This window comes from Sapajus apella, unplaced genomic scaffold, assembly GCF_009761245.1.
Source record: "Sapajus apella isolate SASKATOON/1434 unplaced genomic scaffold, GSC_monkey_1.0 scaffold144, whole genome shotgun sequence".
Lineage (NCBI taxonomy): Eukaryota > Metazoa > Chordata > Mammalia > Primates > Cebidae > Sapajus > Sapajus apella.
Genome location: NW_022437084.1, coordinates 1,752,361 through 1,779,233, shown reverse-complemented (window position 1 = coordinate 1,779,233; position 26,873 = coordinate 1,752,361). Strand labels below are relative to the sequence as shown.

The window sequence follows — 26,873 nt, the reverse complement described above, 5'->3', positions numbered from 1 at the left end:
ATTTTCCTGAGACGTCCCCCACCCACCTTCCCAGGATGCAGCCAGGAGTGCAGCCCGTGTGTTGCCCCAACATGGGCAACCCCACCACGCACAGGGAGGCAGGTACTGAGCAGTGTCGTCGGGGAAGGGGTGGACTTCCTCCATCCAGGCAATGCGTGGTAGCCCTGGCTCACAGTGTGGCCTTAAGCGAGTCACTGGCACTCCAAAGTGGAAGCCACCCCTAACATTCACCAGATTCCTGGAGAGCCGCCCCCTTGGACCTCAAACTACATTTCCCATGAGCCTCTGCAGTTCCTCGGCCAATGCCCTGAACTCAGAACTACATTTCCCATGATCCTCTGGGGGCCTAAGCAACACCTCTGAGGCCATTCTTCTTCTAGGTACCCTCACTGTCTTGTCTTCCGCCTTGAGCTCAGCATCTTTTCCCAAAGCTGCTCCCCACCGCCTACCCAGTCACTGGTGCCATCCTTCCACCTCCCACAATTCCCTCTCACAGCCCGTCAGGCCCCATCTTTCTGCCCTCTGACTCTGCCTTCTGTATCCCTTCCTCTCTGTCCCCGCGGCCCTGTCCCAGGTCTCATCCTCTTCCATGTGGACCCTCTCCTCACCTCCTCCCCGGTCGCCAGTCTCTCTCCTCCTGCCTATCCCTCCATGGCTCCAGAAAGGTCTCTCTGACTTCCAGCGGTGACCCTGGCTGTCCTTTGCTCATAACGCTTCCTAGCTTCCTGTCACCTCCAGGACAGAGTCCCAAAGCTCCAGCCTGGCTCTTGAGGCTCTGTGTGGTCTGACCCCTGTTGACTGCTTCAGGCTCCTAGGCCAGCACTTCCTGCTAGCACTCTCTGCTGTAGCACAGCCCATGCATTTACACTCATTCAACATTTATGGAGTAATATCTCAGTGCGGATGCATTTGACTGCAGGTAATAGAAAACTAAATCAAGGCTGGGCATGGTGGCTCAGGCCTGTAATCTCAGCACTTTGGAGGCCAAGGTGGGCGGATCACCTGAGGTTAGGAGTACGAAACCAGCCTGGCCAACATGGTGAAACCCCATCTCTACTAAAAATACAAAAATCAGCCAGCGTGGTGGTGGGTGCCTGTAGTCCCAGCTACTGGGGAGGCTGAGGCAGGAGAATCGCTTGAACTCAGGAGGCAGAGGCTGCAGTGAGCCAAGATTGTGCCATTGCACTCCAGCATGGGTAACGGAAGGAAACTCTATCTCAAAAAATCAAAACCAAAACTCACTGCGCCTTGAACTCCTGGGCTCAAGTGATTCTCCCACCTCAGCCTTCAAGGTAGAACGAGTGTCCTGGTGGCAAGACAGACGTTGATTCTCTGCCTTCAGGTCTCTTTTAGTGCTTTTGAAGGCATCTTTCTTTTGGAGACCCCACCTGCATCATCTGTAGCCTAGGCTGAGGCACCCATGTGACATGTAATGTATATGTAGCCCCAGAAAAGTTCAGTGGAGTTGAGTCGACCAGTTGGCTGTTTTGTAGATCAACGTTTGTTCATTTCGATTCTGCTGTTTTCTTTGCAGCATTGTGGAGCCAATAACTTTTTCAGTTGATCAGGTTGCAAACTTCAGCATACACCATTAGAAAGCCCCTGGGCCCCAAGCATTTTGCCTGTAGTGCCTAACGGATGAAACAGCCGTCTCACAGATCATTCATAGCCTCCAATGGCAATAAGTGCTCTTTAGTCTTGGGGCTCAAGAGAATTCTGGGTAGTTCTTGCAGGTGACGTGTTCTCTTTTGCTCAAAAACCTTGGCCCATGCTAGACCCTTCATGTGAAACATCCTTCTCTCTGTCACCTCTTTATTTGGTGAATGTCTTCTTATTCTTTAGGTCTCGCTGTGGACAATACCTCCTCTAGGGAGCCTTCCCTGATTACCCCCAGACTGGGCTTTCCCTCCACCTTGTAACACTTTCGTTGAAACATATATTACCCTTTACCTAAGAGTTCTGAAAGGGCAGGGGTATGTCTCATTCATCTCTTGATCCCCAGCATCCTCCAAGGCATAGACAGGCCCTCTGAGATGCCTGTTAAGAAAAATTTTACCAGCTGCTTGGGAGGCTGAGACAGGAAGATCCCGTGAACCCAGGAGTTCATGGCTGCAGTGAGCCATGATTGCACCATGGCACTCCAGCCTGGGCAACAGAGTGAGACTCTATCACCAAAGAGGGGGGAAAAAGCTTGAAATTGCTGCATTTACCCAATTACTCAATAAGTACTTACTTTTGAATTTACGCTTTTGTTAATTCAATTACACGTATGCATGTAAATGAATATATTAAGATCACTGTTGTAACTAGAAATAGTTCTTATTTCTAATGTCATATTTCATGAGAAATTATTAACATTTTTTCACATGAATCTTTGATGTTGCTAGAGTTACTTTTTGATTCATTTAATTCTTTTCAAAGGCATACAATTTTTAAAAATTAATTTATTTCTTTGACAGGGACTCACTTTGTAACCCAGGCTGGAGTACAGTGGCACCACCATAGCTCACTGCAGCCTTGAAATCCTGGGCTCAAGTGATCCTCCTGCCTCAGCCTCCCAAAGTGCCAGGATTATAGGTGTGAACCACCATGCCCGGCCAACAGTTATTTTTGAATATAATCTCATACCTAGTACATATTTAAATTTCCCTAATTATCTCAAAATTTTATCTTTTATAGTTGGTTTGTTTAAATTAGGGCGCCCCAAAATGTGCACACATTTCAGGCTTCATTCAGTAAGTGCTAAGGACCTACTATAAGCCTGGCACTTTGCTAGATGCTGGGGGCAACAAGACAAGCCTCTGCCCTCACATTCCTCAGAAGACGTAGGGAAGACAGTGTAATTAGGGAATCATAGAAATAAACGTGAAATTGCAACCACTATGAGAACAAGCATATTGTGCTATGAGAAATGCCATGAGTGGACACTCGGGGAGACTTGATTAGTCAAATGTGGGGGAAGAGCGTTCCACACAGTCGTGGCATTAGCCACGATCCTGCAGCAGGAGGGGTCAGAGAGAATCCCAGTCGCAGAAAAACAGCATTTCTGGAATGCAGCAGGTGAAAAGGACGACGGCACTTGATCAAGCTTAGGACATCAGCAGGGTCTGATCATGTCTGGTCTTACGGTCACTGGAAGGACTTTAGACTTTATTCATCCCAAAGACAATGAAAAGTCCTGGGAGGGTTTTGAGAAAGGGGCCATAGGGTCAGATCTACATTTTAAAATTCTCCCTTGCTGGGGTAACTGGAGAGGGAGAGGAGTTAGGAGACTAGATGAGAGTGGAGTGAGAGGAAGACACCTGGGGAGACTGAGAACACACACTCTAGATCTAGATGCTTACATTTTTATCCTTATTCTGTCATTTTGTGCTGTGTGCCTTTGGGCAAGTCACTTAACCTCTCTGTGCTTCTGTTTCATCATGTGTTAGACAACACTACCTCAGAAGGTTGTGAGGATGCAATGGAAAGTATATTATTCTTTTTGCTTTCTTTTCCTTTCTTTTTTTTGAGACAGAGTCTTGCTCTGTTGCCCAGGCTGGAGTGCAGTGGCATGATCTCAGCTCACTGCAACCTCCACCTCCAGGGTTCAAGCAATTCTCCTGCTTCAGCCTCCTGAGTAGCTGGTATTATAGGCACCTGCCACCACACCCAGCTAATTATTGTATTTTTAGTAGAGACAGGGTTTCACCATGTTGGCCAGGATGGTCTCAATCTCCTGACCTCATAATCTACCCGCTTCAGCCTCCCAAAGTGCTGGGATTACAGGCCTGAGCCACCGTGCCCGGACAGAAAGTATTTAATTCTATTCTATTTTATTTTGGCAGCAGAGTCTTGCTTTGCCACTGGAGTGCAGTGGCGTGATCCCTGCTCCCTGCAACCTCTGCTTTCTGGGTTCAAATGATTCTCCTGCCTCAGCCTGCAGAGTAGCTGGGACTACGGGTGTGCACTACCACACCAGCCTAATTTTCTGTATTTTTAGTAGAGACAGGATCTTACCTTATTGGCCAGGCTGGTGTGCACTACCACACCAGCCTAATTTTCTGTATTTTTAGTAGAGACGGGATCTTACCTTATTGGCCAGGCTGGTCTTGAACTCCTGAGCTCAGGCAATCTGCCCACGTTGGCCTCCCAAAGTGCTGGGATTACAGGTGTGAATCATGTGCCCTGGCACAATGAAAAGTATTTTAAAAAGTGTTTGGCATATAAAAGGGACAATAAGCACATAGTATATTGTCAAGTGGACAGACTTGAGGAGGGGACAGTTGCGTTTGAGGGTTGGAGGCAGGCCAGCATGGCTGGAAGGAAATAATGAGATAAGGTTCGTCCGGAAGGGGATCCTGTTAAAATGTCGATTTGAATCTAGTAGGTCAGGGGGTGGCCCCAGAGTCAGTGTCTACCACAGTCAGGACTTCATCCTGAAGGTAAGAGGGGGCCTCTGATGGCCTGCAGAGCATGGGGTGCTGAGGTGAAAAGCTCATCCCAGCCGTCCTGGGGAAACAGGTGGGAGGTAGAGGGCAGGGAACAGAGATGGGACAGGCTAAGCTGTGTTGATATCCTGAAGTCAAAGACCACCGGCCGTATCTGTGGCAGTGGTGTGCTAGACACAGCCTGTGCTGGCTCAAAGGAGGCAAACGTTGCGTTTTGAGAGCTGGTTGTTGAAACTGTTGGTAGCATGAAATTGGCCATAGTGGGAGCACTGACACCATGACAACTGGCAAATGCAGCACATGTGTGAGAGACAGTGTGCCAGAGAGCCTTGTGAAAATACACCATCCCACCACTGACTATAGTTAAACCAAGCTGAATGTATTGTATTATTGTAATGAGGGAGACTACACACACACACACACACACAGGTTGTCTCAGTAAGGGTGTTAGCAAGGCTTATTGCAAGAGCTGGGCTGTGTCAGGTGAGTTTGGGGAGGGTTCGTGTGAGTGGGGCTTTGCTCTGGGTGGGAAGTTGACAGATAGCACGGGCAAGCCCATGACTGGGAATCTTCATCTTATCGGGAGCCAGGAGGGGTAGATGGAGCTAATGCCGGCGTTAATGAAGAAGCAGCTCGGAGCTGGGAGCGGGGATTCTGGTCATTTTTGTGGTTTGGACAATGCTCATGTTTGTTGTGTTGAGACATGATTCAGGAGTGGTCTTGTTTTTGTCTCAGTCCATTGCAGTCAGAGTGGCCTTGCTTGATGTTGGTGTTATGGGAAATGTCTTATATTCGGCAGGAGAGCATCAGGGCCTGGCTGTCAGGGTCTGCTTCCCTTTCTTTCCACAGCTGTAACAAAGATACCCCAAAACACAACAGCATAAAGAAGACAGAAGTGTATTTCTTTTCTTTTCTCTTTTCCTCCCTTCCTCTCTCCTTCTTCGCTCCTTTCCTCTCTCTCTTTTCTTTCTCTCTCTCTCTCCTTTTTTTTTGAGACAGAGTCTCACTCTGTCACCCAGGCTACAGTGCAGTGGCACGATCTTGGCTCACTGCAACCTTCGCCTCCCGGGTTCAAGCAATTCTTCTGTCTTAGCCTCCTCAGTAGCTGGTACTACATACACATACCACCATGCCTGGCTAATTTTTCTATTTTTAGTAGATATGGGGTTTTACCATATTGGCCAGGCTGGTCTCAAACTCCTGGCCTTGTGATCTGCCTGCCTCAGCCTCCCAAAGTGCTGGGATTACAGATGTAAGCCACCATGCCCAGCTCTTTCTCTCCTTCTCTTTCTTTCTCTCTCCTTCCTCCCTCCCTCCTTTCCCCCCCCCCACCATTACCCAGGCCAAAGTACAGTGGTACAATCATGTCTCACTGCAACCTCTAACTTCTGGCATCAAGTGATCCTCTCACCCTAGCTTCCTCAGTAGCTGGGCACACACAACATGCCCAGATAACTAAAACATTTTTTTGGGGCGGGGGGGTAGAGATAGAGACTTTCTATATTGCCTGCCTCAGCTGGTCAAGAACCAGAAGTGCATTTCTCTATTGTGTAATGGAAGGCAGGGTTGGTGGGACATCTTGGCTCTGTGAGAAGATTTAGAGATGAGAGTTCCTCCCATATTGTTGCTCCCCATATCCGAACGTGGCTGAAGCTGGGTTATTGCTAATCCACATTCTAGTCCAAGAGAAAGGGGCAAAGAGTCCCAGAGAAGCAGTAATCTTTTAAGCAAATGACTCCAAATTTACACCTCTCACTCCAGCTAACACTCTATTGGTGAGCTCTTGGTCATATGGCCACACCTAGCTGCAAGGGAGTCTGGGACTGTTGTCTTCAGCCGGGAAGCCATGTGCTGGGTAAAACTCTAGGATTATAGGGGAAAGGGAGAATGGAGTACGTGGAATAATTAGCACTTGGCCCTAAGAGAGAGACCAGTTAGCTGATGGAGGGGTGGTCAAAAAGGGCCCATATTTGAGAACTATTATCAATCAAGTTCCAATTAGGAGACTGATTCTGAGAGTGCGGGAAAAACTGAAAACTGGATTCAAGTGCTGTTACGAAAGCTGCCACAGTGAAGTAAGGCTGGGGTGACTAGAGGAGGAGGCAAAAAGGAGCAAGTTCCTCCTGCTTCCTCCTGCCCTGCAGGCTCCCTCGGGCGCCCCCTTTAGGCAGAGCCTAATAAGAACCGAGCTGGTAAAGCAGAAATGTGGTTAGTAGTCTCAGCCCAGGCATCATAGAGCCAGTGTCGTGGGGTGGAGCTGACAGACAGTAGCTCAATAACTGGCATACCAGCTATTCTGGGTGTGGCATGGGCAAGCAATTGGTGATGCCTATTTAGGGAGAATAGCGGCTGAGGAGGGCTCAGGTCAGCTGACACTGGTTCTCTGTCCTCAGGAGCTATCCTTATGGACCTGGAGACCCCAGAGGAGATGCAGGCTCGAAGCCTGGGCAGGCCCATCAAATCCTCGTGAGTTGTCCCTGACCCCCGTGACCTCTGTCCTCCGCTCCCCTAAATGTGATGGCAATCACCCCTGACCTCAGAGGTCCCTGCCTGCTTGCTCTCTCCCTAGGAAGCAGTACCTGCGGCGGGTCATTGCAGAGTACGAGGCACTGGACCGAGAGCTCCCGTGCATCCGGAAGTTCTCCACACAACCAGCTGCCCAGCCCCTCTGCCTCTGCATGGAGACCCTGGTGAGTGGCCCAAGGCCCTTATTTGCTGCAGTTTGGGTGGGGTGGTGGGAAAGGCACAGGCTGAGAAGTAGTGTGGCCAGAGTTTAAATGCAGGCTCTGTGGCTGATCAGCAGTGGGCTTGGCACCGGGACAGTTTGCTGAAAATTGGTTGTGAATTTGTCAAATGGTCAGTCATGAATGGGACTGCTCATGTCAGAGGGGAGACCAAGGGGCAGAGAAAGGGAAGATGGAGGGGGGGCAGGGAGGGAGTACGAGAGGAGTCCTACTAATCCATCTACTACGAAATTCTGTAAAGTTTACAAATACAACAAACACTCAAGGAAAAGCCCATGGGTGTTGGGTGTGGTGGCTCATGCCTGTAAGCCAAACACTTTCGGAGGCCAAGGTGGGTGGATCACCTGAGGTCAGGAGTTTCAGACTAGTCTGGCCAACATGGTGAAAATCCATCTCTACTAAAAATACAAACATTAGCCGGGTGTCGTGGCAGGCGCCTATAATCCCAGTTACTTGGGAGGCTGAGGCAGGAGAATCACTTGAACCCAGGAGGTGGAGGTTGCAGTGAGCCCCACCGAGATAATGTCACTGCACTCCAGCCTGGGTGACAGAGTGAGACTCTCTCTCAAAAAGAAAAAAAAAAAAAAGAAAGAAAAAAGAAAAACCCCATGTTTTTGGCAGATTCAGCAAACTAGTCATCCCTGCCTTCAATCAGAAGAGGTATATATTAAGGTCCCAGGCACTCAGTAATTGAATGAGAAGAGTTGATGTCAATGAGTACTTAGTGTGTGCCAGGCAAAGGCCTCCAAGGTACTCTCTCAGCTAATCTGTGTGACTCTCCACCCCACATACAGGGATTGCTGTCCTCGTTCTAGGGATCAATCTCCACCCCATCATTCCACTTCGTTGTGGCTTTGAGCAAGGGACCCTCCATCCTCCCCTCTCAGCCCACTCAAGGCATGCCATTCTAGAAGTGACATCATTTTTCAGAGAAATCACGGAAATTTTCATTTTAGTTCCTCGGCAATTTTATGTGCAATGAAAACTGTAATCACCCTTGACATGATAATCACGTGCTGCAAATGTGTTTAGTGACCAGTACATGTTTCTCAATGTTAATAGATTGACAAGACATCAAAACCACCTATGACCCTTATCTTTTGACAACCGAATATTCTTAAAATGTAAAAGGTAGGGTGTGCAACTTAAATCCTGGCAGAAATCTTCAAGAGCTTCCCGTCACATCCACTGTAGATTGCTGGGAAAGTTTTTGGTAGATTGGTAAAGTTGGCTGAGTTGGTGAATCATTCAACCAACTGTTCATTGACTTTTGGGCAAATCGGCTTGGTGAGAATTGATTTACCTAGAGTGACCGTAGATGCTTTCCCATCTGAGAGAAAATCTGTTCTCCTTTGACAATACCGACAGTACCCTGGGATCAAGTGGGATCTTTGCCCCTCAAATGCCACCTGGAACTCTGTGGCAGATTCTGTAGGTGGGGTCTAGGGTGGTTACTTCTGAACCCAAAATGAACCAGGAGGTCACTGGCTGAGGTTGTCTCTTCTACACTCTCAGCCCGAGGAGGATTTTACCCACCTGGAGGTGCTGCAAGCGCTGGAGGCCGAGTTACCGGGGGCCATGGAGAGCGGGCGCGTGAGCAGCATCCGCTTTGAGAACATGAATGTCATCTGTGGGACTGCCGGCCGCCGGAACCGGTGAGCAAACCGCGGAGACCCGGTCTAGAGCTAGCGGGAGGGGCGGGGTCAAGAGTGAGCGCGGCGAGGGGGCGAGGCCCGGAGCGACTAGATTAGAACGTGGTTGGTGTAAGGGCGCTGAGGGGCGGGACCAGGAGCCGCTAGATAAGAGCGTGGTTGGTGTAAGGGCGTTGGGGGGCGGGGCGACAGTGAAGCGAAAGCGTGACGGGGCGGGGCCCGGAGCCACTAGATAAGAGCGTGGTTGGTGTTAAGGCGCTGAGGGGCGGGGCCCGGAGCCACTAGATAAGAGCGTGGTTGGTGTAAGGGCGTTGTGAGTTGGGGCGACAGGGGAGTAAAGGCGTAAGGGGGTGGGGCCAGGAGCCACAGGATAAGAGCGAGATTGATGCAGAGCCCTCCCCGAGGGGCGGGGCCTAGAGTGAGCGCGGTTGGAGGCAGGGACCGGTGAGATCAGAGAGAAGGCGGGATCTGTAGTGAGTGGGGATCTGACTTTGAGTGACCTAGAAGTGACCCGGATAAGCACGCCCGAATTGTGGAGTCTGAGCCTGGAAAGGAAGCTGTGAGGGGGCGTAGGGGCAGGGGTGACAGGGTGGGGACAAGCCTAGGGTGCCTAGGACAGAGCGGAGCCTGCAGCCGCCAGGTGAGGGTCGGACCTTGGGGCGGTTTGAGATGGAGCCTTGATAGACAGTGATTAGGATGCAGAACCAGACTAAGGGAGGGTAAGGGGGACCAGGCAGGGACTCTTCGACAATCAAAGCCGGGGCTGGGACGACCTGCCAGTTCCTTTTCCGTTCCCACCCGCCTTGCAGGTGGCTCATCGCAGTCACGGACTTCCAGACACGCTCGCGCCTGCTGCGCTCCGGGCTGAGTCCCCGCGGGCTCGCGCACCAACTCGTGCGCCACGACGACCTCCTGCTGGGCGACTACCGCCTGCACCTGCGCCGCTCCCTCGTACGGCGGCGCATGCTCGAGGCCCTGGGGGCGGAGCCGGACGAGGAGGCCTGACCTCTGAGCCGGTCCCGACTGCGCATGCGCACTGCCCCGCGGGCAGGCACCACCCACCCGGAGCCCGGGAGGACAGGGGGCGTTGCCTTCCCAGGAAGGAGGCGGGGCCGGCTCGAGGGGGTGGATACTGTGAGTTTAATTATAAAGAATGACCTGGTACAAAAGCCATTTCTCTCTGCAAAATCTTGTTGGGGAGTCGGGGCAGGGAAGTGATGGGGGGTAGGAATGAACCCCCATGTTATAATTCCGCCTCCCTAATCTTCATCCAATTCCTTTACGTGGACGCTTGGGTCCCAATCCCTTGAGGGGTGACCTGAGGCCCGCGAAAGGGAAGACCTGGGCACTGGGGCTTTCAACGCGTGCGGAGCCCTGTCTCAGCGAGAATCGGACGTCCTCAACCGCCCCCCTCCTCTTCCCCTCCCGCCCCCATTGGAAGACAATTCTCGGGCTTTTAGTTCAGGTTTTTTTCTGGATTTTTTTGTGTGTTCTAGGGATTTTGTGGTTTTTTTTTTTTCTGTTTTTTGTATTTTCTTTTGTTATTGTTCTGCTTTTTGCTTTGTCTCTCCACTCCACCCCGCGCTGTCCCCGCATTCGATCCCTCCCCACTCCCCACCCCGACCTCTCCTCCCCACCTCCCCACCCCCTACGCCCTCCCCAACCCCGCGGCACCCATCCAGAATGAACAAGCCCTTGATAGACGGGCGCCGCGCAGGCCCCCTGCGGACTGGGGGCATCCGACAAGGGGGAGGGGGCGGGTAGGGGTCCAGCGCGGCCTCTGCCCCTCTCCTCACCACCCCTCCCCCCTCCCACGACCCTCCCACGAGGTTCCCCGCAGATCCCTGACATGGTGAGGGGAGGGGGCTGCAAGCCCCCTCCCCTCATGGACGGAGCGACCCCCCCTCTCGGGGGTAGGGGCAGCAGAGGGGAAATGGGTTTGGGGAAGGAGGGGGAGCTCCCTTCTTTGGCAGCTGAACATGGGGGGGGGACCTGAGGGCAATGCCCTCCCCCCTTTACCCACAGCAGGGGAGGGGGCTTTTGAGGGGGAAGGGTGGCTTAAAATTCCCAAGCCCCGGGAATAAGGGGAGAGAGGAAGCGTGCGGGACAGAACAGCCATGCTGGAGGGAGAGGGAGCTTCTCGGAGAGGACAGGTTAGGAAAGGGGAATCTTCGTGCAAAAGGGATGAACAGATGGCCCAGGAAGGACAGGATGACTGAGAAGAGAGGATGTGGGGAGGGGGGCGTCTAGAGGCAGGGAGAGGCTGGAGTGTGGAAGCATGGTAAGCAGGAAGCGAGTGTGCATAGGGTCTTCTCTCACCAGGAAGGGAAAGCGCTTAAGGAGGTGAGAGAATCAGAGTGAGCATGGCTGCAAGAGCTGCTCCTCAACAGGAAAAAAAAAAAATAATGGTGTCAGGAAAAGAAATGGCAGTTACAGCCCAAGAGCGCGTGGCGTGAGATGAGTGTGCAAAAGGAAAGAAGTGGCAGAGCTCTCATCCATGTAGAAAAGACACGAAGGGGTGTGCAGCAACGCCATGGTGTGCAAGAACATGATGAAGGGAGAGAAACAAGGCTTCCGGAGACCATTAGTGCTGGAGGGGGCGCGTGCGCCGAGGCAAGTGTGCAAGAGGGTTCACAAAAGAATCAAAAATGCAGAGGGGCAAAGATTTCAAACAGAAGGGGGCAAGGAATTGGGAGGCTGAAAAAGAAGAAGAGAATGAGCATTTGTGAGAGAAACACAGTTCCTGGGAGGCAAGTGTGCAAAAGGTGTGACCAAAAGTGACGGTGCAAGAGGAGCGAGGGGGAAAGAGGGAGTGGGGGGCTAGGACTGTCATGGTGACGGTGGGGCGGTGGGAGAGGAAGAATCTGGGGGTTTAAGAATAAGAAGGGAAAGTGCTTCAACGTAAGAAAATGGAGGTAAGAGTGTGTGGGAGGGGCATAAGCTAGCAAGTGTGCAAGGGCTGAGCAAAGAGCAGGGCACTCCAGAGAATGAATGATGTGCATGGAGTCTGTGAGTGGGGGAGGGAAAATGTGTCCCAAGTGTGTCTGCAACAAGGGTCCAGAGCGAGCGGGGGGAGGGGGTCTGGAGATGTGAGTGGAGTGTGTAAAGGAGGGCCCCGGGAGGGAAGTGTGCAAGCAGCGGGAATCAGAGCAGGAGGCGTGGAGCGTGAGAAAGGAAATGCAGCGTGTGTGAGAAAAGAGTGTGTTTGAGTGGGCCTCGCCAGCCAGAAGCAAAGGCAGAATGTGCAAGACAGCGAGAGGGCAAATTTGTGCAAAATTGCAGCCCAGGGAGGGGAGAGGCAGGGAGAGAGGTGAGCAGGCGTGCAACGGAGCGTGCAAGAGGCTGAGGCGGGCAGCTGTGTGTGCTGGGGAGAGGGGAAGAGGGAAGAGTTGAGGGGCCTGGAGAGTGGGGGAAGGGTTGTTAGAGGGGTGGCAGGTGATGGAATCTGAGGGCACCCCCTTCCCCTGCGGCCTGGGGGATGGTCCCCATCCAATCAGGCTCAGGGCTGACCCTCTATGGCTCTGTCTGTCCCCTCCCCCCAGAATCGGCCCTTCCCTCCTTCTCAAACCCCCCCTGTCGTTTCTCCTATCCCCCTCCACTCCCCGCTTCACACACACAACGCAGTCTGGTGTCAGCTGCCCCCCTCCAGTGAGGTGTAAATGTCCGGCCTGGATTGGGCCACCTGGTGACCTCTGGCCTTGGGAGAAGAGGGCAGGGCGCAGTTTGAACAGAGTCCCTGGCCCGGGGTGAGAATGACAGTCAGGGGTCAGAGGTCAAGAGGCCAGCAGGCTCAAGAGTTGGTGGACGGGCTGGTCCGTCCAGGCCAGCCATCACCTCTCCAGGAAGAATTTGAGAGCCCGGTCGATGTTCATGCGGTGTCCCACCCTGGTCACACCAAGATCAACGTAGTCCTCCTTGGTCAAGGCGGGCAGGTGGGAGCCATCGATCTCGTGGTCCAGGAACTGAGCTCGGTGCTCTGCCAAGCCCAGCCACTCCAGCCAATCGGCCACGTCGAACTTGGTCCAGAACCCCAGAGGTTTAGCGCCAAAGGGCTTGTCCGGGGGCAGCGAGAGCAGGCGGGTGGGTGAGAGGGAGCGCGAGGCCCCTGACAAGGCTCCCCCGAGCCCCGCGGACATCCCCGGGTGTGGTGGCACAAATACTGGGGCGAAGGGATCAGCCGAGCCTCCTGCCCCTCCAGTTGGGGAGCCACGAATGTCAAAGAGGCCTGGGTAGAGGGGTCCGGAAGGCAGGATGGGCAGGGACGAGGGCCTGGGCGCGGGGCTGACCTTGTGCTCCGAGGCGGGCAGCAGCGAGGGACTGGGGGCCCGGCGGAGCAGAGGGGGCCGCATCTCGAACTCCACGCCCTGGAGGTGGCGGGTGGACGTGGAGGAGGAGGAGGCCGAGGGTGAGGTGGCCCCAGGGGCTGCAGCGGCTGTCGGGGAGACCCCTGTTCCGGTGGGGAGTGGCGGCAGAGGTGGTTTAGGCCAGTTCTGAAACAGGCTGCTGACTGGCTTGGAGAGGAGCAAGGACTGGGAGTCGTCGGAGAGTCTGGAATGTTACAAGGGGGTGGGCAGGGGGCGGGGAGGACAGGGATTTAGGGGTCAAGGGCAGGGGTGAGAAAGAGGCAGAGGTCAAGATATAGGAAGAGAGGAGGAGAGACATGGGGTAGGGGGAGAGATGGAGGAGAGAGACGGGAAGAAACGGAGGGAGCAAAGGGTACGACGGCCGTCGAGGAAAGAAATGGAGAAAGATGACAGGACAGGGAGAGGGCGACAGTCAAGAGAGATGAAAGAAAAAGAGACATTAAGTGATAATAATAATAATCGTCACCCCTTACTGATGCTCACGTGTGCCAGGCATTGTTCTAAGTGCTTTACATGATTGCATCTCAGTTTGATCCCCACGACAACCCTGATGCAGGTTACTATTATTATCAGCACAGAGAGGTTAAGTAACTTGCCTAAGGACACACAGGAAGTGGCAGAGCCCAGTTATATGGCACCAAAGTCTGAGCTCTTCACCACTACTCTATACTGCCTTTCAGGTTATGGCCAGTCATAGCAGAGTGAAAGACGGGGAGACAGTGAGAGACAAAAAAGAGGGTGAGTATCCAGGGGAGAGAGATGGAAGGGGACAGGGGACACAGAGAGAGAGAGATGAAGAGAGGGAGATGAAAGAGAGAAGAAACAAGGGGAGAAAAAGGTTCCCCTCATCCCTTTCATTCCCTCCAGCACTGTCCCACCTCAGGCCCCTAGAACTGTTCGCTCCCCACACCTGGCTCGCTCCTGCCTCAGGCAGCCCTGGGATGCGCTCCCTCTCCACTTCCACTATTCTGCCCATCTTGCCTGTTTTAGTGAGAGACCTTCTCCAATGATCCCATTGTGGGATGGTTACAATTATTTTGTTTTACTGCCCAGCCCCCACTCCTGCGCCCCTAGACTGAGCCCTGCGGGTTGCACAGTCGTTGCCTGTCCTGTCCAGCATCGGATCTCATCACCCAGAAGGGCACCCTGCACACAGCAGGCCATGAATCAATCACTGATGCAATTGTTGACTGAATTAAGCATCCTTCCTATTGCTGCTGCAAGCAGTGGGGGTCGGGGGAAGAAAAAAATCCTCTCCTCTACTCAGAATACTTAAGAATAGTCAATGAATTGCACTTAGAACTTAAAGGCCTAATAAACACACATTTGTTTATTTTAATACAACCTAGGAGCATTGACTCAAGTTGCTCTGACAATAGACACTCACTTTTTCTTTTCTTTCTTTCTTTCTTTGATTTTCTTTACAACAGGGTCTCACTTTGTTGCCCAGGCTGGAGTGCCTTGGTGTGATACCAGCTCATTGCAGCCTCAACCTACCAGACTCAAGTGATCTGCCCACCTCAGCCTCCTGAGTAGCTGGGACTACAGATACATGCCATCCTGCCCAGTCTCCTTTTTCTTTTCTTTATTTTTTTACAGCCTGGAAGCATAGATTTAAGTTGCCCCAAATATACACTCCCTGAACCCATATTTGAATGTCAGACACATTAGGATAACAGATCTTCAGACAGAATACGAGTGAACTCTGTAGATGGACAAGGAGATTTAAGAACTGCTCCCAACCCTCTGTGTATCTGAATCAGAAATAACACTCCACTTTCTCTAGGACTAGGAGGTCTTGAATCGGCTCAAATTCTGTGGCGAGGTAGCTAACTGGCTGCCCTGGGAACCTTCAGCATCATCCCCTATTTCCCCATGTAGAAGTTGCTGAGCTCTTGTTAGAAGCCCCTCTCTTTCCCCATCTCATGTTACAACAATGGCCCACATTAAAGCCTCTCAGAAACTCTTTGAGGCTGGCACTAAGCCATCCCCCTTCTACAAAGAGGTAGAATTTGCCTTAGCATTCATTTGCCTAAGATCATTCAGGTAGAAAGTGCGAGGCTGGGACTGGAAGCCAAGAAGGTGGGCTCTACAGCCACACCTGTAACTGCATCGTGTCTTGGACGACACAGGCTTCAGAGGACGCACAGATTTCAGGGACTGTCAGAAAGAAGTGACGGCTCACCAAGGAAACAAACATAAGCAGGTCTCACTCCAGTCTCCTTTGTTAATAACTTTTTGTTCATTATGGGATATGGGTTGTAATGGCGATGGGAAGACACAACAGAAGCTACTGAGGTAAATGGAAATTTGAAGGCTGGACTCAGTCGCTTACATCTGTAATTGCAATACTTTGGGAGGTCAAAAAAGGAGGATCTCTTGAGCCCAGGAGTTTTAAACTAACCTGGGCAACATAGCTGGTCTCTACAGAAAATTTAAGAAAAATTGGCCATGGCCAGGCGTGATGGCTCATAGCTCTAATCCCAGCACACTGGGAGAGAGATCAAGGCGGGCTGAATCACTTGAGGTCAGGAGTTCAAGACCAGCCTGGCCAACATGGCAAAACCCTGCCTTTACTAAAAATACAAAAATTTGCTGGGTGTGGTGGTGGGCACCTGTAATCCCAGCTACTCAGGAGGCTGGGGCTTTAGAATCATTTGCACCTGGGAGGTGGAGGTTGCAGTGAGAGGAGATTGCACCACTGCACTCCAGCCTGGGCAACAGAGCAAGACACTGTCTCCCCCCGCCCAAAAAAAAAAAAAAAAAAGAGAGAGAGAAAAAGTATCTGAAAGTGCGCTTCTGTGAGAGCAGCCAGCCTGGCTTCTGTTTCCTTTCTGCCACCCTGAGACCCTAAAGGGACACAGCCATGGGGAAGGCCAACTCTGGTACCCATGAAATCAAGCCCTCTGGCTTCCCTTACTGGCCACCATCCCTGGCTTACCTCTGCCGCTGCAGGGAGGAAGTCCTCTCGGGGATGTAGCTGGCTCCCCCGTGGTGACTGTCTGTGCTTCCCCCGCTGCCTCCTCGGGCCCAGGGCAGAGCGCCTCCGGCTGCCGAGGAGCCCCCAAACTGCTGAAGCTTGGAGCTGAGTTCACTGATGATGCTGGCTTTAACTGTGGCCAACGCTGAGGCCTGAGGCTGGGCCAGGGGCCCGGGCAGAGGTGGTGGTGGTGGGCCCGGGCCCTCCTCCCAGGGCAGCAGCTTCCGAGGCAGAGAGGAGGCCGAGGGCAAGGGCACCGGTGGGACTTCTGGCTCTACAGCCACCGGACCCCCCGCCACGCCCGCTGCAGAGGGTCCTGAACAAGCGCGCAGGGCCAGCAGCCCATCGGTTCCAGCCCCTGTCACCGAGACGGTGGGGCTAGTGGGGGTGACAGGGTCTCGGAGTCCCCCACTGGGGCCAGGCCGCAGGCCTCCAGCAGCTCCTAGCGCCCGGCCCCGGAGCTTAGAGGGAGTCATGAGTTGAGGAGGGTATGGCGGGCCGGGAGGACCACTGCCCCCGAAGGCCTGGCCGTCCAGGTAGGCCACATAGGTGTCCAAAAGCTCCGGCCCACTGACCACACCGGCCCCACCCCCGCCCCCACCCCCTGCGCTGCCACCACCTTCGGCAGACAGGCTGCTCAGCGTGGAGGCACTGCTGATGGTCTCCAGCGGGTGGTCACTGCTGCTCCGACTGTCCACCTCCTCGATGCCAGAATCCGTGCCAGGCGGAGGGTCTGGGCCGGGCTGTGGAGCAGCGGGAGCCGGTGCTGCTGGGGCAGGCGGGCCCGGCGGAGGGGGGTCCCCAGGAGCGGCGGGGGCCCCCTGGGTCAGGGTGGCCACCTCGCTGTCATAGGATGTCAGGCTGGATGCGGTGGAGTCCAGGGTGGGAGGGGCTGCGGCGACAGCCGGGGGTGGCACGGGAGGTAACGGGGTGGCCGGGGCAGGTGGGTCGGGTAGCGGGTGCGGAGGCCCCGGCGTGAGGGGCGACTCCGGCTTTTCGAAGCTGTTGGAGAATTCCAGGGGCGGAGGCAGCGGTTCCACGAAGAGGAATTCGCCGTCTTCCACATCCACCGAGGGGGCGGGCGGCGGCAGGACCAGCAGGGGCAGCCCGTTCTCTTCGCTGGCCCGCGGGGAGGTCGGGGAGGGGGGCACGGACCGGCGTGGGCTGGGCGGCGGGACCCCCGGCCCGTCCTCCGAGGGGGCCCCCCTTCCGCTCGCCGCAGGGGCCCGCGGCTGGCAGTTTTCAAGGAACCGCACATGCAGCGGCAGCCGCTCGGGCTCTTCGGGGGCTGCGGACCTCCAGGCCTTGCTCACTCCGGGATGCGGGGCCGGGGGCTCCGTTCCCAGCTGCAGCAGGAGGGGCCCCACCCCCGGGGCGGTGGGCGGCAGGCGATGTAGCAGGGAGCGCCGGGCGGCGGGCGGGCTGGCGGGAAGGGACTTCTCCTGGCTGCCCAGCCCGGCCCTGTACCCCAGCTCCCTGCGGGCGGGGTCCGGCGGGGAGGCCCCCCAGAGACGCAGCACTGGCTCGTGGTGGGCGTGGGGCGAGTGGTGGTGTGGGGTGGGCGGCGGGACCTCGTAGCGGGGCGACGGGGGCCTGGGAGGGGGCTGGGGGGCCCCGCTGCCCTCCGAGGACTCCTTCAGCGCTCGCTCGCGGGCGGCCAGGGCCAGCCCCAGCGGGGAGGCGGGATCCAGGGCCTTGCCGGTCAGCGGGTGCACCAGGGGTCGCGGGGGCAGGAAGCTGGTGAAGGCGCTGCTGCCCCCGCCACCCCCGTAGGCTCGGCTTCCGGCCCCGTAGCCGCCGTAGCCCGCACCGCTGCTGGCGGCCGCAGACTCCAACCGGAGGTAGGGCTCGGCGGAGAACATGCCCTCGTCGATGGATTTGGAGTGGCGCAGCCGTGGGCCCGGGGTGCCCCCTGCACCCAGCCCGCCGTCGCCGCCGTCCTCGTCCCCCGCGTCGGTGGAGAGGAACAGCGTGGAGCGCCGGCGCGCCTCGTTCTGCCAGCCCCCCTCCCTCCGGGCCGCCCCCACCAGGGCGGCTCCGAACTGGCTGGTGAAGTCCAGCGTGGCCGGGCCGCTGGGCGAGGCAGGGGTGGGCACGGGCGAGGGGGACGGGGGCACGGGCGACATGGCCGGGGCGGGGCTGGGCGAGGAGCCGCCGCCGCCGCCGCCGCCGCCTCCCGCGGGCTCGGGCTGGGTGGGGGGCTCTGCCTCGGTGCTGCTGCCCTGGCTGCTGCGGCCGCTGCTACTGGTGGACGGGGCCTTGATGATGATGGTGGGGATGGGGATGGAGTTCTTCTCCGAGGGTGCGGCCACCGCGGGCGGCGGCTGCGGGGACGCCGGAGACGTGGGTGACGGCGCGGGCGGGAGGCCGCCGCCCTTCTGGGGCTCGCCTTCCACCTTGGTCTGCTTAACCAGCGGGCCTTTGCGGCCGCGGCCCGAGCGGGCGGGCACGTACATGGCCGCGCTGGCTGCCCGCGGGGGCAGCTGGAAGTAGCGCAGAGCCGGGCCCTGGGAGGAGCCGCCGCCCCCGCCCGCGCTGCCGTGGTGCGACGGGGACGGGGCCCCGGGGGTCGGGCTGGGCCCGCCGCCCCTCCAGCCTCGCAGGCTGGGCTGGGGCCCCAGCGCCAGGCGGGGTGGAGGGTCGTCGGGAGAGCCGCCTGTCTCCATCTCGGGAGGATGAGGGGGGTGGGCGTGGTGGTGGTGGGGCTGCGGCGGCGGGGCGTGGTGGTGGTGGTGGTGGGGGGGGGGGGGGGGGGGGGGGGGCAGTGGCCCGCCGTGGTACGGGCTTTTCTCGCGGCTTCCCACGCGGGTGTCGGGAGGGGAGGGCCCGTCAAAGGATGCTGGGGAGGAGGCGGGGAGGGCACCACTAGAGCCAGGGTTGAAGGGCCCTCCCCGGGGGGAGGGGGTGAGGCGGCCTGAGGAGGAGGGGGCTGGAGGTGTGCTATAGGGGGGCTCCGGTGGGGACGTGGTGGGTGGCGGGGGAATGTCCTCCGAACCAGGCACAGACAGGCTGCGGCTGAATTTCATGGCTGGGGGTGCTAGGTAAGGTCTGTCATCTTCTGCTGCCCCTGGGGAGATACAGAGGATCAAGGAGGGGGGCAGGAGGGAGGGAGGGTCTCCCTGCTCCACTATCCCATAGAACCGCAACAATAATGCTAAGAAGAAGAACGGCAGCCAGAATATATGCTAAGAACTTCACGTGGACTCGCCCAGCGCTTCCCCAGCTGGGGTAAACCCAAATCTGCATCATACAGAGGTACAGGTTGTGCACTGCACAACCGGAAACCACAAGGTCCGCAAGGTCAGGAAACTGAAATTCAGCGGAGCTTCCTCCCCACGCCAGGAGGGGGCGCCGTTTCTTTAAAAAATTCCGTTCAAGGCTCAGTGAATAAACCATTCACTGTTTGAACTGCGAAGGGATAGTCCCTCGTGTTTATGCATAGATATGTGTTTCTTTATACATATATGCAGGAAAGAAATGCAACCAGTACATTGAAGCTATGATTCTACAGAGAGAACCACTTAGGATGAGGCTTAAGGTTAAAAGGGAGCGGATCTATAGAAAAAAAATATCAGGTAAACAATGAGAGCCGGGTAGACCCCACGGCTGCAAGACTCACACTGATGGACTTTGAAATCGAGGAGCTGGGCAAAAGCTGGATGTAATCAAGGAAAAACAACTCCAGGAGCCGTGGAGGAGTTTAAGTCTTTGCTTATTTCACTGCCAGGACTCTGACTTTGACCCTCTTCTCGCCTCTGACTACTCCCTCTGGACCAGTGACCAGCTTCATTCACTGACACTCTGCTGTTGATACCCACGTTTATTGCCTGCGGCCCCATCCTCCGCCCTGAGCACCGGGCTTCTATATCCAAATACTCACACCCAGCTGGCTGTCTCATGGGCATCTCAGACTCCCAAGGCTCCAGCCCAAGCTCCCGATCTCCTCTCCAACAGATTCCTCCCAGCCCACGGTCTCCCCCCACCACGGCAGCTCTGTCCTTTCAGGCTCTCAGACTGAAAACCTTGCAGTCACCCTTCATGGCTTTCTCCCTCACATCACCCACACCCAATCCACCAGAAAATTCTGTTGTTTCAAAATGTATCCGGAATCCAATCCCTCTCACCCCTCCAGAGTCACCACCCTGGGTCAGCCACCATCATTTCCTATCTGGATAGCAATAACTGTCACCTCCTCTCTGGTCCCTGGGCTTCCCAGCTCGCCCCCTTCATTCTAGTCCCTTCACAGCAGACAGAGAGATTCTGCTAAGACTGAAATCAGCTCACGTCCTTCCTCTGCTCAGAGCCCTGCCATGCCCCCACCTCACTCAGAGCAAAGGTTCAAGTCCTCACTGTGACTCCCCAGACTCTGAATGATCAGGGCCCTGTCCCTCCTCTGCCCTCATGTCCAGTGCTCCCTCGGTGCCCACTACACTGGCCTCCTCCCTGTTCTGTAAGTGCACCAGGCTCAGACCGACCTCAGGGCCTTTGCAGAGGCAGTTCGCCCTGCCTGGAATGCTTTACTCCCAGAGAGCCTCACGACCCCTACTTCATCTCTAGGTTTTAGGTCAAACCTGTGCCGCCTCCCGCCCCCCACCCCAGCACTCCTGATCTCTCTTACCTTACTCTACTATTTTTTTCTCTTTTTTCCCCCATAGCACGTACCACTGCTAATGTACTAGATAATTTTCTTGCTTATCATCCTTATAATCCATTATCTATCTTCCCCTGCTAGAAAGCAAGCCCCAGGAGGGCAGGAGCCTTTAGTCTGTTTTATTCACTGACACATCCCCATTCTAGAATGATTCCTGGCCTGTGGGGGGCGCTCGGTAAACACTTGCAAAATGAATGAGTGGATGGAATTGGGTATAAGAGAAAGAATCAGAAAGCTGGAGCGGGGGCTTTAGCTCACAACATTCCCATTCTTTAGATGCAGAGCTGGAGGCCCACAGAAGTGAAGCCACCGGTCCCAGTTCACACAGCTGGGAAGGAGAGGAGCCAGGATTTATGGCCAAGTTCGCCCATCTCCAAAGCCTGAACTTTTGACCCAATTTGATGAAACTATGGTCTCTCTGGAAGCAGAGAACATTCCCAAGTCTGCTCGTTTTTCCTAAATTGTCGCGCTCCTGGCCTCCCCCAGCCCACACATCCCCTCTTCTGGGGGGCATACCGATAGATTTTTGTCGGAGCATCAGCCCAGGTACTGGAGGCAGGAAAGAAGGACGCTCATAACTTGGCTGGGAACGGTGGTGGGGATCGAAGCTTGACTTTGGGGCGGCAGTCAGAGGGGGAGACAGAGAAAAAATAGCAGAGAAAGATCAGTCAGTGCAGAAAGCCTCATGCGTCCCCTTACAGCTGCCCCCTATTTCTTCCCTAAGCCGCTGTGGGAAGGGAGAGCAGTGCGAAGAAGATGGTGGAAGAAGGTCAGGTGTGGGTCACACCTGTAATCCCAGCACTTTGTGAGGCTGAGGCGGGAGGATCACCTGAGGTCAAGAATTCGAGACCAGCCTGGCCAACATGGCCAAACCTTGTCTCTACTAAAAGTACAAAAATTAGCCGGGCGTAGTGGCAGGCGCCTGTAATACTAATTACTTTGGGAGGCTGGGGTTCCGGAATCGTTTGCACCTGGGAGGTGGAGGCTGCAGTGACCCAAGATTGCTCCACTGCACTCCAGCCTGGGCAACAGAGCAAGACTCCGGCTCAAAACAACAACAAAAAAGAAGGTGAAAGGAGATTCTAGAGAAGAGAAAAGCCTTGTGTCTGGGCGGGAGGGAGGAAGAAAGGAGAAGAAAGCAGACTTTCCGTCCACTCTCGCTCTGCTTCCTTCCTCCAGCCACTGCCCATGTCCAGGTCCCCACCAGTGCTCTCCAGGATGGCAGCAGCAGCCCACTGCCTCGTCTCCCAGCTGCCATCCTCGATCCCCAACCCTGTTCCCATCTGTTTCCCACAAAAGAGTCGGAGGCATCTTTCAAAAAGCATGCAATTGCCCCTGCTTGAAATCCCATGTAGTTAGGACAGAGGGGACCCAGCTCCCAACTCTGGTCTACAAGACCCTCCGTGACAAGCACTGCTGGTGCCCCTGCAGCCGCCCTGCCATGTGGCATCCCACCCCTCCCCCACCGCTGGGACTGCCACCTGCTGCGGCCCTAAGAATCACCCTCCTTCAGAGTCCTGGACTCACCCAGTCCATTATGTGCCCCTGCCTCTCAGAGCAGTACACAGCCCACAGCTGACTGATACGGAGGTCCAAGGCAGCACTAAGGCCAGTGTGCCCAGCCTGACCCCACGGGTTCCCACTCCAGAACTCCCCATGGAATCAGGCTGGAGGCAGACTCCAGCGAGAACTGCACCTGCTGACCTTCCACTGCCCCGGCCAGTCTCCGCACTCCCTGAGCATCCCCCCTTAGCAAACCCTTGGCACAGGAATCCCCACCTCAGGCTCCCGTTCTAGGAAAGCCCACACATAAAGACACCCAGGACCCAGCCCCTGCCCCCATTTCCCACCTGCTCCCTTCGTCCCCCTCCACTTCCACCTCTTCCTGACCTCTGTCAGCCCCGCGTCTACCAGGGCTTGAGAACACAGGTAAGCTCAGTCCTCTCTGCAGACGCTTTCCCTCTTCCTGTCACAGCTCCTCTCCAGCGCTGAGTTCTCCTCAGTGGGACCTTCCTCACCCCCTTCCCGGACTGCATTTCCCTGCCGCGTTTCCTTCACAGCATCTCTCTTCCTCAGAACCCATGTTTGCTCCCTGCCTGTTTCCTCCAGCAGCCTACAAACTCCCTGAGGGCAAGGCTGCCGCATCGCAGGCTTCGCACCTACGGTGTCTAGGGCCCATGAGGCTTTTCGGGAAAATGTTTTAATTTATTTTCAAAGTAGAAGTGAAAAAAAAATCTACCTGGATAATATCCATCTTTGCAGCAACAAAAATAATAAATTTTAAACTTTTTTTTTTTTTTTGAGCCAGAGCTGGAGTGCAGTGGCGTTAACACGGCTCACCCAAGCTCAAGTGATCCCAACCTCAGCCTCCTGAGCATCTGGGACTATAGGCAGGCACCATCTCATCTAGCTAATTTTTTATTTTGCCACCCAGGCTGGAGTGCAGTGGCATGATCTTGGCTCACTGCAGCCTCCGCCTCCCAGGTCCAAGCGATTCTCCTACCTCAGCCTCTCGAGTACCTGGGACTACAGGCAAGCCTGGCTAATTTTTTTTTCTTTGTATTTTTACTAGAGATGGGGTTTCACCATGTTAGCCAGGATGGTCTTGATCTCCTGACCTCACGATCCGCCTGCCTTGGCCTCCCAAAGTGCTAGGATTACAGGTGTGAGACACCGTGTTGAATTTGTTGCAGAGGGGAGGCCTTGCCTCTGCAAAACCTCAAAACAAACAAACAAACAAAACTGGGCATTTGAAATGCTGAGGCTCTTCTCAAATTCCTGGGCTCAAGTGATCCTCCCACTTTGACCTCGCAAAAAGTGTCAGATTACAAGGCATGAGCCACCTTGCTGGCCTTTTTTTTTTTTTAAATGTAGAAGGGCCAAAGTGCCGAAGGTTCATGGAGGTCATTGTGAAACCTGCCTGAGGGTAGGGTAGTGACTTTATCACTTTCCTACTGAGTCCCCAGTCCCCACACACCGCCTGCTGTTCTGCAGGCGTCAGATGAGTAATGGAGCATCAGCCAAGGTCCAGCACTTCAGGGCCCTGACTCCCCAGCCTCTGCCAGGTCACCCCATGTCTCTTTCTTCTCCATCTGAGCAGAGAAAGGAAACCCTCCTGGAATGAAGTCCTCACCTTTGGGATGAACCTTCACTGCCTACACTTCCCACCACGCCCCCTCCTGCTCCTTTCCTCAGCCATTCACAAGCATTCCCGGTTCCCTGAATTCTCACCTCCCAGGCTCTTCGTGGAACATCCTTGCACTGGGCTCTGTGCTCTGCTTGGGGAAGCTCTGTCACTGTAGCCCTCCACCCGGGCCTAGCTACCCCCTTCCTTTAGGCCTGCCCTGCCCCGTAGAGTTGCCACTAGCCATTCAACTGTAAATTTCAGGTCAACATGGCGGCTCATGCCTGAAATCTCAACATTTGGGAGGATCGCTTGAGCCCAAGAGTTTGACACCAGCTTGGGCAGCATAGGGAGACTCTGTCTCTATAAAAATAAAAAAATTAAAAAGTTGCTGGGTGCGGCGGCTCACACCTGTAATCCCAGTACTTTAGGAGGCCAAGGCGGGGGCATCACCTGAGGTCGGGAGTTTGAGACCAGCCTGGCCAACATGGTGAAACTCCGTCTCTACTAAAAATACTAAAAATTAGCTGGGCTTGGTGGCACGTACCTGTAATCCCAGCTATACAGGAGGCTGAGGCAGGAGAATCACTTGAAACAGGGAGGCAGAGGTTGCAGTGAGCTGAGATTATATCACTGCACTCCAGCCTGGGTTATACAACAAGACTCAGTCTCAAAAAAAAAAAAAAAAAAAATTAGCCAGGCGTAGTGGCACACGCCTGTCATCCTAGTTACTTGGGAGACTGAGGTGGGAGCATCACCTGAGTGCAAGAATTCATAGCTGCACTGAGCTACAATTGTACCACTGCACTCCAGCCTGGATGACAGAGTGAGGCTCTGCAGACAAACCAAAAAGACAAGTGTAAATTTCAATTAATTAAAATTAATTTGTAAAATTCAATTTCTCCATTGCACTGGCCACATTTGAAGTACTCAACAGTTACCTGTGGCTGATGGCTACCAAACTGGACAGTACAAATGTGGAACATTTCATCATCACAGTGAGTTCTACTGGATCTAGTCCAGACTTTCCTGGGGTCCGTATTACACGCTTCTCACTGCACTTCCCTCCCTAACAGGGACTATTCCTCTGTTTGTCTCATTGATTCATTCATTCCAGAAATATTTAGTGAGGACTTCCTTTATGCCAGGGACTGTGACAGATACTGCAGATACAACAAATTACACAAATGGCCTGGACCACAGGAAGAGCAAGCAGGCCATAAACAAAATTAATTCGTAAAATATAACATGGGTCAGATTGAAGTAAGGGGCAAGAGAGAGGGAGAATGTAATTTAAAACAAGGGCTGGTGCCGGGCATGGTGGCTCTCGCCTGTAATCCCAGCACTTTGGGAGATCAAGGCGGTGCATCATTTGAGGTCAGGAGTTTGAAACCAGCCTGACCAACATGGTGAAACTGCATCTCTACTAAAAATACAAAAAAATTAGCTGGGTATAGGGGCACATGCCTGTAGTCCCAGGTACTTGGGAGGCTGAGGCAGGAGAATCACTTGAATCTGGAAGGCGGAATTTGCAGTTAGCTGAGATTGCGCCACTGCACTCCAGCCTGGGCGAAAGACCAAGACTCTGTCTCAAATAAAATAAAATAAAATAAAACAAAACAAAACAAGGGCTGGCCAGGCACAGTGGCTCAGGTCTGTAATCTCAGCACTCTGGGAGGCGGGAGGCTGTCTTGAGTCCAAAACTGGAGACCAGCCTGGGCAACATAGCAAGACCCTGTCTCTACCAAAACAAATTAAAAAAAAATTAGTGGTGCACGGTGCATGTGCCTGTTATCCCAGCTACTCGGGAGGCTGAGGTGGGAGGATCCCTTGAGCCCATGAGTTCAAGACTGCAGTGATCTATGATCATGCCACTGCACTCCTGCCTAGGTAACAGAGCAAGACCTTGTCTCAAAATAAATAAAATGAGGTGGTCAAGGAAGGCCTGACTGAGAAGGTATTATTTGAGCAAACTCCTGGAGGACGTGAAGAAGGCAGCACAATCATGTGTAGGGGAAGAGTGTTCCAGGTAGCTGGAACAGTAGGTGCAAAGGTCCTGAAGTGAGGGTGAGCCTGGCAGGCTCAGGAGGAACAGGAAAAAGACGGGGAGCTGAGAGGTGGGAGATGAGGTCAGACAGGTGACAGAAGGGTGGGATTGGGTAGGATCTGCAAGTTTCGAGTTTCCTTCAGATTTTGGCTCCAATGTCTCCTCTCTGGAGAGGCTTCTTCTTGTTATTCCGTCACAGCTCCCTGAACTTATGCCAGTTTGGAGTCATCATAATTATTTGCTTGCTTGTTTACTGTCTGTCTTCCCGGGCATGCAGCCCACCGCAATACTCATTCTACTCTATTTCCTTGGTAAGAAAATGCCAATCTTATTTGGCACCTTTTGAGAGACTCCACTTCCCAGCCTCCTTTGCAGCTAGGTGTGGCCACATGATTAAGGAAGGCCAACCCAGATGCACAAGTGGGAGTGTTGCGTGTTACATTTGGGGTCTTGGAGGTAACTCAAGAGGCAGCAAAGTGCCCTCTTGTGCCGTTCTGCCTTTCCTTCCTTCCTTCCTTGTTCCTGCTACCTGGAATGCTGGTGCAATAGCTAGTGTTCCAGCAGCCAGTTTGGACTATGAGGCCAGTCTGCAGCTGGAAACATGGCTAGGATGGTGGAGCAGAAATTGAGAAGGATTCTGGGTCTTTAAGACTGTGGAGGCTGCTAACTTGGCTGAGCCCCCCTACCCCACATATATATATTTTGACATGGAGTCTCACTCTGCCACCCAGGCTGAAGTGTAATGGTGTGATCTCAGCTCAATGCAATCTCCACCTCCCAGGTTCAAGCGATTTTCCTGCCTCAGCCTCCTGAGCAGCTGAGATTACAGGTGCCCACCACCATGCCTGGCTATTTTATTGTGTGTGTATTTTTAGTAGAGA

General features: G+C 54.4%; 3 protein-coding genes across 8 annotated transcripts in view; 1 reads left to right on the top strand and 2 right to left on the bottom strand.

Moving 5' to 3' along the window:
* SYT3 (synaptotagmin 3) overlaps positions 1-4,093 on the bottom strand; it is a 31,114-nt gene extending 27,021 nt beyond the window's left edge. The window contains exon 1 of the mRNA XM_032264559.1: positions 4,073-4,093. The gene's annotated coding sequence lies outside the window, so the exon portion shown is untranslated. The remainder of the gene's footprint in view (positions 1-4,072) is intronic.
* On the top strand, positions 36-9,999 carry CUNH19orf81 (chromosome unknown C19orf81 homolog). 2 transcript variants are annotated; one of them, XM_032264566.1, is made up of 5 exons: positions 36-102; positions 6,824-6,896; positions 7,000-7,120; positions 8,690-8,829; positions 9,636-9,995. In XM_032264566.1, the coding sequence occupies exons 1-5, from the start codon at positions 36-38 to the stop codon at positions 9,829-9,831; spliced, it is 597 nt and encodes a 198-aa protein (XP_032120457.1). In that variant the 3' UTR covers positions 9,832-9,995. The 2 variants fall into 2 exon arrangements, 1 of the variants encoding a protein (XP_032120457.1); XR_004264593.1 differs by lacking the exons at positions 36-102; positions 6,824-6,896; positions 7,000-7,120; positions 8,690-8,829 and adding an exon at positions 9,399-9,545 and having other exon boundaries at positions 9,636-9,999.
* SHANK1 (SH3 and multiple ankyrin repeat domains 1) overlaps positions 9,951-26,873 on the bottom strand; it is a 58,441-nt gene continuing 41,518 nt past the window's right edge. For 2 of the 5 annotated variants that reach the window (XM_032264553.1, XM_032264555.1), the window contains 3 exons: positions 21,338-21,434; positions 16,132-19,237; positions 9,952-13,374 (listed from right to left, as the gene is read on the bottom strand). In XM_032264553.1, coding sequence (XP_032120444.1) covers positions 12,657-13,374; positions 16,132-19,237; positions 21,338-21,434 — 3,921 coding nt within the window. In that variant the 3' untranslated portion in view covers positions 9,952-12,656. Of the gene's footprint in view, positions 13,375-13,786; positions 13,864-16,131; positions 19,238-21,337; positions 21,435-26,873 lie in introns of all 5 variants that reach the window. The other 3 variants (XR_004264592.1, XM_032264556.1, XM_032264554.1) reach the window with 3 other exon arrangements.

What these genes read in the sequence shown, in the direction of transcription:
- CUNH19orf81 (XM_032264566.1), top strand. Translation starts at nt 36, where the DNA reads ATGCAGCCAGGAGTGCAGCCCGTGTGTTGCCCCAACATGGGCAACCCC. An exon ending in GCCTCTGCATGGAGACCCTG is followed by an intron (nt 7,121 to 8,689) that starts GTGAGTGGCCCA and finishes CTACACTCTCAG; the next exon opens with CCCGAGGAGGATTTTACCCA. An exon ending in ACTGCCGGCCGCCGGAACCG is followed by an intron (nt 8,830 to 9,635) that starts GTGAGCAAACCG and finishes CCCGCCTTGCAG; the next exon opens with GTGGCTCATCGCAGTCACGG.